Source organism: Cynara cardunculus (assembly GCF_001531365.2).
Source record: "Cynara cardunculus var. scolymus isolate 2C chromosome LG 1, CcrdV1, whole genome shotgun sequence".
Classification (NCBI taxonomy): Eukaryota; Viridiplantae; Streptophyta; class Magnoliopsida; order Asterales; family Asteraceae; genus Cynara; species Cynara cardunculus.
In genome coordinates this window covers 7976486-7985428 of record NC_037528.1, presented here as the reverse complement: position 1 = coordinate 7985428, position 8943 = coordinate 7976486, and the positions used below count along the sequence as shown (strand labels likewise).

General features: G+C 31.7%; 1 protein-coding gene across 1 annotated transcript; it reads right to left on the bottom strand.

The window, feature by feature from the left end:
- Positions 1-1479: 1479 nt before the first annotated feature.
- Positions 1480-4764, bottom strand: LOC112515252 (nuclear transcription factor Y subunit B-1-like). Its single transcript, XM_025121956.1, has 7 exons — positions 4624-4764; positions 4215-4447; positions 3528-3657; positions 3376-3381; positions 3205-3282; positions 3062-3112; positions 1480-1830 (listed from the first exon to the last, which is right to left on the bottom strand). The coding sequence occupies exons 2-7, from the start codon at positions 4430-4432 to the stop codon at positions 1786-1788; spliced, it is 528 nt and encodes a 175-aa protein (XP_024977724.1). The 5' UTR covers positions 4433-4447; positions 4624-4764; the 3' UTR covers positions 1480-1785.
- Positions 4765-8943: the final 4179 nt, after the last annotated feature.

Below are 8943 nucleotides of genomic sequence, written 5' to 3'. Positions count from 1 at the left end.
TATATATATATATATATATATATATATATATAATATTCAAGTATGTAAATAAAAATACACATACATTGATCGTAATTTCATTCATATAAATGAGTTTACATACATGTTGATTATATATATTGAATACACACACACACATATATATATATATATATGTGTGTGTGTGTGTTCAATTATTGTTATGTAAATGACAAATAGAGTTACATGGGATAAACGAACAAAAGAAATTGGATGTAACCAACGAAAATGAATAGTCTAATTAATTTAATGTTTTGATAATAATTACATCAATTATAAAAAAAAAGCAAAGTTCGAGAAAAAGAAAATTAGATTGCGATGCCTGAAAATGTCATTTTATTGTTGGTGTTTTTTCTTACAAAATTACAAATAAAAAAACTATAAAAAACATAAAAACAAAAGTGAATCTACAACATAAACAAAAACAATCAAAATTCTCACAAAATTCTAAAGCCTCAATGGAGACTTCTTCTTAATCCAAATTCCAATGCCTTCTTGCATATATTGATAAACTCGTGTATACTTTTCTGCCATAGATGAGAGATGGAAAAGAAGAGGGGAAAACATACCAGTAGTTTAAAGCTCGTACATGGAGATGGAGAACACATAAATGAAAAAAACCAAAGATTGAAGGGTTTAAATATTGAAGTTGAAACGTTCCAAGAGAAAAGGAAGAGTTTTTGAGTTAAATGTGAAAATTAATTGGATTTAAATATTGAAGTTGAAACGTAGCAAGAGAAAGGGAAGAGTTTTTTAGTTAAATGTAAACATTAATTTGCAAAATTACTAAAAAAAAGTCAAAATGTGGAAAAAAGAGAAAAATATGATCTTTGCGTCGAGGAGATGCCACGTCAACCTATCATGATTTTGCTTTATAGATATATATAGATTTGTTATAAATATAGATATAGATATCATAGTTAAATAAGAAAATATCTGTAATTCAACTTCTTTGTGTAATATTATTTTTCTCTTACAACTATAATATTTTTTTTTATATATATAATATTTATATACGACAAATAAACTCATACGTTTAAACCCCTAATCTTCTGGAAAGCCAAAGACTATGATACTACTAAATCAAATAACTTTTGGTTACAACTATAATATTTAATCTAACAAAGATTTCTAGATTAATGATCATCAAAAATCTTTTAACAAAAATAAACTTGCAAGACAAGAAGACTACTTACTCGATAAAACAACTATACATGTACCCTACGAAAATGTGAAAGAAATTTACCTACTAGATCCACTAGTCGTTTGTGCACAAGGATTTATAAGTTATAACCACCAACCTCCGAATCAACCCAAGGACACACAACAGACTCGAATCATAAGCCAACTGTGCTATGTCTGGGCTTGAACCAACTGTTATTTGTGTTGTAAATCTCCAGGACTCGCTTTCACTAGCAAGCACAAAATTGAACATAACATGGCCACCAGCCATGGTGTTTTGGTAAAAATAAATCTTTAATATGGGTTTTTAATACCCAAGAAAAAAGGGCAATCTTTTTCAACATATGTAAATAAACACCGACAGACAGACATCTTTCAAGGGAGGATTAGTTCCATTCTGTATCCTGCCCTGATACACGAGACAGATTCTCCAAGACCACCAAAAGGTTTGATCTTAACATCTAAAATAATTGGAAGCCTATTTGGAGAGAACGTTGTATATATACCCTACAAGAATACATATCAAGAACACTCCTACAAACCCCACAACTGAGATAACAAGAATAATGCCAGAACCACCAAATGCTACTCTGTGCGTTGCATCTGGACCATCATATGTTGAGCTTGCGACTGAAAAGTATCAAGGAAATGATAAAATTAGAATCATAGGATATGTATATGCATATATGAATGGAATTCAGTCAGTGATAAGGACACCTTTATAAACCATGTTATACCAACCACCAATATGAAGCAGCTATTAGAATATAAACCACATTTCGATTCCTACTTACAATCAGTAAAGGTCTTTCCTCTAGTTTTAGCCTTGTTAACTAGCATACACGTCGAGTGTGTACATGAGTCAAAGTTCCCACAGTTACACACAAAGCAATGAACTTTATTTAATCCCATAAAAATCTCCAACCACACAAAGAGAGTGTGAAGAACCAATTAAAAAACAATAATTCCTTGATTCCTCCGTCCCAAAGAAAATGGAACACTTTCTATGTTGGGTTGTCTGAAGAAAATATAGTGTTCCTCTTTCAGGAATATATCTTTCCAAATTTACATATTACCTGTTAGCAATCATTATTAAATTATGGTGGGATTAACTACTGTCAACAATTTCTCATTTTTGTCCTATTGAATGGTATTTTGGGGATTTGATCAATAACGTTATCAAACCATGTGCAAAATCAACCGTTGCATTTTTTTTGGATGGAGCGTCAAGCGTGTAACTTGAATTAACAGAAGGCTAGCAAAGTCCAAAGAGATCAACTCCATCCTTCTTTAAATTACTTGGGGGCAGTTAGGGTCTGTTTGTTAGCGGCTTAATGAGCTTAATAGGACTCAAGCTTATTAAATCAGCTACACATGACTGTTTGGTTGTTTGGTAGTGACTTAATGATACAGAAAGTGGCTTATTCAGTAAGCTTCTAGAGGAAAGCTTTATGCATAAAGCCAAAAAATTTTCCAAACATGTCCTTCCCAATTAAAAAACACGTTCCTCCTATCTATGAAAAAAACCCTACCAAACAAAAGTCTTCCCAATCTATACAGACACATTAACCCACACAAACAGTTTTATCCATACATGACTTAACGAAAAACCAACCAAACATCCCCCTAGAGTTGGCTAAGGATTTCCCAAAGAGTACTAAATGATATTGCTAATGATTTCATCCTAGTAATAAATACATAAAGAACATTCCTATGAAACTGTCAATTACTCAACAATCAAAATGTCTCTTTCATCATGAAAACAAAAATATCATACCAGCAATCAACAAAGACAATTCAGCTATAGAAATTCTAAAAAAATTGCAACTTGTTTAGCTAAGAAGACACGCATTAAAGGTACCTGCGAGTTTGCATAATTCAGACCCTGAGGATACGAATTTTGATGAGCAAGCTGTAGAAATCCAATAGGATGGTCAGATAACATCATATTCAGGTTAGATACACTTTTGTTTCAGGATAAGCAAGCGAGTAGTGCTACTCCACCTGTGGATTATGACTGGGCTGCATCCCATCTTTCCTGCTAGATCCTTCATGGCCCTTTCCAGATCCCTTGGTGTCACCCTTTTAGAGGAATAAAAAATCATCATTTATGGAAAAAAATTTAATTAATTACTACAGCTAACATGAGAAGACAAACAATAAAACGTCACTGACCTCCATCTGCCCAGGCAATCCAATCACGAGCATAAAGAAAAACAAAAAAAATTAAGTCATCAGTAAATACTTTACAAAGAGCTATCATCAATAAGCTAAATATAAGTAATGACAAATCAGATTTCTGGAAACAACTAGTAGAGAAAAGTAACCTCTCTGTAACGATTCAAGTACGACTTGAGGGGCTCGATATAATCTTCGAACCCCAAGGTAGCCATTGCCCATAGAAGATCATCGCCATTAATAGTTTTCCTCTTTTCCCTTTGACACTTGTCACTTGCCCTACAGCCAAGATGCCAGATAAAATATGAATCTAGTTAACAACAAGGGTCTTAGTTGATACCCGCCCTGCCCGGGCCTGCCGTACACATATATACAATTGTCATTCAATTTTACCACCAAAACAATCACATCTGAAATATGAAACAATCCACAACCATTGCATTGCACAACCAGATGGAGCCTGTCACTGAAGTGATAAAAGGAGGCGAGTACCATCTTTTGATATATTTTTATCGAACATGAATCAAGAAATTTATGCATTTTTCTCTGATGGAAGGAATAAAAATCATAATCATGGTAATTATAATAACAAGAACAAGAAAGTTCACAAAACCTTATCCCGAGTTACACAGGCTTTAAAGATGATTGCCGTACATCAACTCTTCGTTGAAAAAATTATGTATAAATGCCCATGAGTTTGATCCTTTACGTTCAAAATACCAAACTAACACAAGAAAATTCAACTACATATATAATGGCAATCAAAGGAACAGATATATAAACAAGATAATATAAAGAAAAATCAATCAAAACACACATGTTGGAATCATACGTACTCGCTGGTGATAAAACTGATAAATTCTGAAACACACTCCTGTACGGTCTCCTTAGCATCCTTGGCAATTTTGCCATTAGCTGGTAACCCTTTCTTCATAATCCGACTGATATTCGCAATCGGCAAGAACCTATCCTGCTCCCGAACATTTGACGACCTTGGACTCAGATCCCCACTCTCATGGCTTCCACCGCCTGGACTCGCGGGGCCCTCCGCCATTCAAACAACAAAACCCTAAAGTCCAAAACCAAAAAATCAACAAGAAAAAAACAATCAACCATCTCAACAAGCACGGCACATGATTCCTCCATTAGATTAATCGGTAAAAACATCATGTATGTGGATCATATGCGTGCAAATACACACATAAAGAGTGTGTCTAAAGTTGCTGTGTAGAAATTAGGACTTACCAATTGGAGAGAGAAAAATTCGTAAAAGTTTAGGACGAAATTTGGGCGCGAGAGGCGATGGATGAAGATGGAGAGAGGAAAATCGGACGCTGGAGAAGAGGGGAGAGAGGTGACGATGGAGATGCGAAGCTCTGTTTTATCAACACCGTTGGTTTGGTACACCCTCCATCTTTTAGATGCCCAACACTTGCCTCCAGGCTCTTCCTTTCACACTTATTTACATCTACACCCCTCATACTATTAAAACTTATCATATACGTCCCCATATTACCTATGCTCTCATATAGTACTCACAAATTTAATTTTAGAAATATATATATATATATATATATATATATAATCATATGTTTATTTGAGAGATCGTAAGTATTTGAGAAGTAAAGAAACTATCCTAAGTCTTCATATGTTCATGATTTGTGGCTTTGACAGTGAAACAAAGATAATTCCTTGCAGGTATGCAAAAGATAGAGGAATAGTTTCGTAAATTTTACAAATAAATGACAAAACAAATACATATGTGGACTCCTATGATTCACATATGAACCAGATGTTTATATGTGAACCCGTATAATTCACATATGAACTATTTTGATTGATTCATATATGAACTCGTGTGAATCACATATGAACAAATTAATTGTTTCACATATGAACTATGAGTTCACATATACACTTGTTTATCGCATATTCGTAAAAGTTACGAAACCACTCATCTAGTTTTTGTTTGACCAATCAAAATCGCAACTATTGACCATCTTGACTATATTAAAAGCTAAGATCACTTATCTATTTCTCAAATACTTACCACCTCTCAGATGAACCTCTCCTTATATATGTATATATATATATATATATATATATATAATACATATATGTTTTTTATTATTTATTTAAATATGTTGACTTTGATTGAATAAGAGTATATAAAAGTGCAACATTGCTATATTTTGTAAGAGAGAAATCGGAAGACTAAAAAACAAAATGATAACATTTTAGAAATACTTAAGAGACAATAATTTGTGTTTTAGGTTTTGAAATATAATGTTATCATCAAAAATCATGTGCTTGGCACATAAAACAAGTATACATCTAAGTCTTCATAAAATGAACACAAGAACAACTCACAATGTAATAAGCTCATGAATTTGGTGAGATTCCTACTTCATGACATTTATACCAAAACATGTTATAGTGTTTGTTAGCCAAATATGAACCAAAAAATGACCCACATCACTTAGAGCAGAGGGCTACCTACTTTGACACCCACCTAAATTGCAGCACCAATCAACCCAATAAATATTGAAGCTTTTTGTACGACTTTGAAAGTTAATTATCAAAAGCAAATTAGTCTGTGAATAGCACCTATCAAATAACACAGCTTTGTTTTTGGTAGCTCCGAATCACGTACATGGTGATCCAAAAAACCGCTAGCCACTTAAATGTGCCATTCGAATGGCTATCAAAGAACGTCGAGTAGGGAAAATAGTTTAAACCCTTCTAAAGAGGTGTGTCATTTCCTCCACTCAAGTTATTAATTTTCAACGCTTCTTGTTGATTTGATGTTATCTTTATATGTGTTGTTTACGTTTATATTTTGAAATGTAAAGGTAGACATGAATCATAAAACTAACAATAGATTCACTTCTCTCTAAATTGGTGAAGACTTGCTAAATTAGATGGTTGCCAAAATATGAATTTAAGAAAGCCATGGGTTATTTTCGAAAGTTTCTGAACTTATTAAGTAAAATAACAAAATAAACGAATTAATTAAAACAGATTAAAATAATATGGACATGGGTACTTATTAGAATATGGTCATGACTCATGAGTAGTGATGGCCAAAAATCAGTCCCGGACCGGGCCGGTCCCAATCGGTTCCAATATTTCTCATAACCGGTCCCGGCGTAACCAGTTCTGGTCCCGCTCGAAAAAGTCGAGCCCAGTCAAGCTTTATTGTAACAGGTTATGGACCCCCGGTCCCGCAAAACACCCCTAATCCATGACCGCTCTCAGATTTCAGTCCGATAACCGGTCTCGGACCGGGCCAGGCCAATTTGACCATCACAACTCATGAGTCATCTACCACTCGCTATGGCCCAGTATAATCCCAAACCCAGAAAAGCAGCCTAGTAGCCCAAGAAGGACAAGGCCCATCTGCCACGATCCATCGGATCTACAACCCGGGTTCGTCATTGGTCATCTCCAATGTAACGTTTTTAAATCTTTTATTATTAATAAAAGCGTTTAAAAGATTTTTACGTCATTTTTGAGGATTATAAGCTAACTATTTTTTTAGATTTATTATTAAAAAAAAATTAAAGACAAAAAATAGCTTATAAACTTATTTATTGAACTCGCTATTTGAAACTGTTTCAATAAATTCTAAAAAGTTTTTCTTACTACTTTCCAGTTATACCCATAATTGATTTTAACTTTATTTTATCATTATTATTAATTGTTAATAAATATTAAAATATATTATTAATTATTAATTAATATTAATAGTAAATTATTAATCAATTTTTATTGTAAATTGTTTCAAAATAAAAACAATAACTTTTTGTATGATAAAAAAAACCCTTTAATATTAGATATCATAGAAAATTATTATTGAGGAATTATTAGTTAATTAAAATACGCAAGATTGAGCATCTTTGTTTTTATTTGTATTATATGTAACGATTATTTAAACATATCATTTAATGTAGATTTTTTCTAAAATTTAATTGATTATACAAATCAAAATTATAATATATATAGGGTCTTCTTTTAAGAACTCCTAATTAGAGAGATCCAAATTAAACTACAAAAAATTAGTTAAAAAATGAAATAGAATTTAACTGAACTCTCCTTTGTCATCTTTTCTCTTCTATATCACATTTTATTCTCTTCATAACATGCATGCACACACACACAATTAAATACGCATACAATGTAAATATATTGTGGTTATTTTTCTGAAATATTATTATAATTTATGTGCATGTTTTAAATCTACAAGATCTGATAATAATTTGTAAACATATTGTGAACATCAATTAAAAAAACAAAATTAAATCTAAATATACAACTTTATATCCCAGGTACAATGTTAAATCACATTTTAATCATTATTTTTCTATATTTTTCCTCCTTCAATGATCTTATTTTCCTAACAATATATATACATGGTCGTATGGTCACATAGACAAATAGAAGAACGTTCGAATATAACTCCTTTAGATTACACAACCGATGCAATCCATCTATCCACTATCCATTTTTTAGTTTTTATTTAAGGATAACTACAACCCATCAAATAATAACCGTTAATAATCAAATGGGCACTAATGATTTAGCTATAAGGATTGTAGGAATATAAATAATTATATAATAAGTTATCTCTAAACAGATATACATCTATGACATGTGCGGAAGTCGTTATGTTGGGTAAGTGTCAATAATGTAGATCACTAAAAATGTTGGGTAATAACTAATTGTCTATTATATGAGAGGTCATAAATGATTAAATGATATTTTAAGACATCTTTTTATATATCTATACTTATAATAAATAAGTAATTTTGGTGACACGTGTCATCTTCTGGTGAGTTGGTTTTATTGTTTTCCGTCTAAACACATATCTAGACACAATATACACTAGTGGTTCAATTAGACTTATTTGAATGTATTTAGACACAATTTACATTAACATTTCAATTATACTCATTTGATTGACGCACTAAAAATTGTGGTTTTTCTGACGGCAAAATCTGTCGGAAAAACAACTTTCCAACGGATATTGCCATCAGAAAACCCCCGCCGCTAAATGCAAATTCCGTCGAAAATCCGTTGGCAATGTTCAAAGAAAAAGTTTTTATTTATATGTTTTTCCTTCCAAAMATATATATTTAAAAAGTTCAAAATTTCCGACCAATAATAATTTTTATAATAAAAAGGTATATTCCGACACAAAAGAGTTATATTCCTTCGGAAATCCGTCGGAACTTGTTCAAAAAAGTTTTTTTTTTTCTTATAAAACATATATTTTTTTAAATAAATTCCGACTGAGTATAACTTTTTATTAGAAAATTACAATCCGTTGGAAATATTTTTTTAAACATATTTTTTGGAAGGGAAAATAATAAAAAAAGTTTTTTTAAACATTTTCGACGGAGTATAATTAAATATAAGAATCAATTAAAATCCCTTGGAAATTTTAATTAATGCTAATTAGTTTATTTCAATAAATTATACCAATTTTGTGACGGATTTCCGACGGATTTGTGATAATATTTAATAAGTAAAAAAAACTGTTACAAATCCGTCGAAAAACCGTTG

Coding starts and splice junctions, on each gene's coding strand:
- LOC112515252 (XM_025121956.1), bottom strand. CDS start 4,432: ATGGCGGAGGGCCCCGCGAGTCCAGGCGGTGGAAGCCATGAGAGTGGG. Junction 3,658..4,214: donor ATCAGTTTTATCACCAGCGA/GTACGTATGATT, acceptor TCTTGGCTGTAG/GGCAAGTGACAAGTGTCAAA. Junction 1,831..3,061: donor TGAATTATGCAAACTCGCAG/GTACCTTTAATG, acceptor GATACTTTTCAG/TCGCAAGCTCAACATATGAT.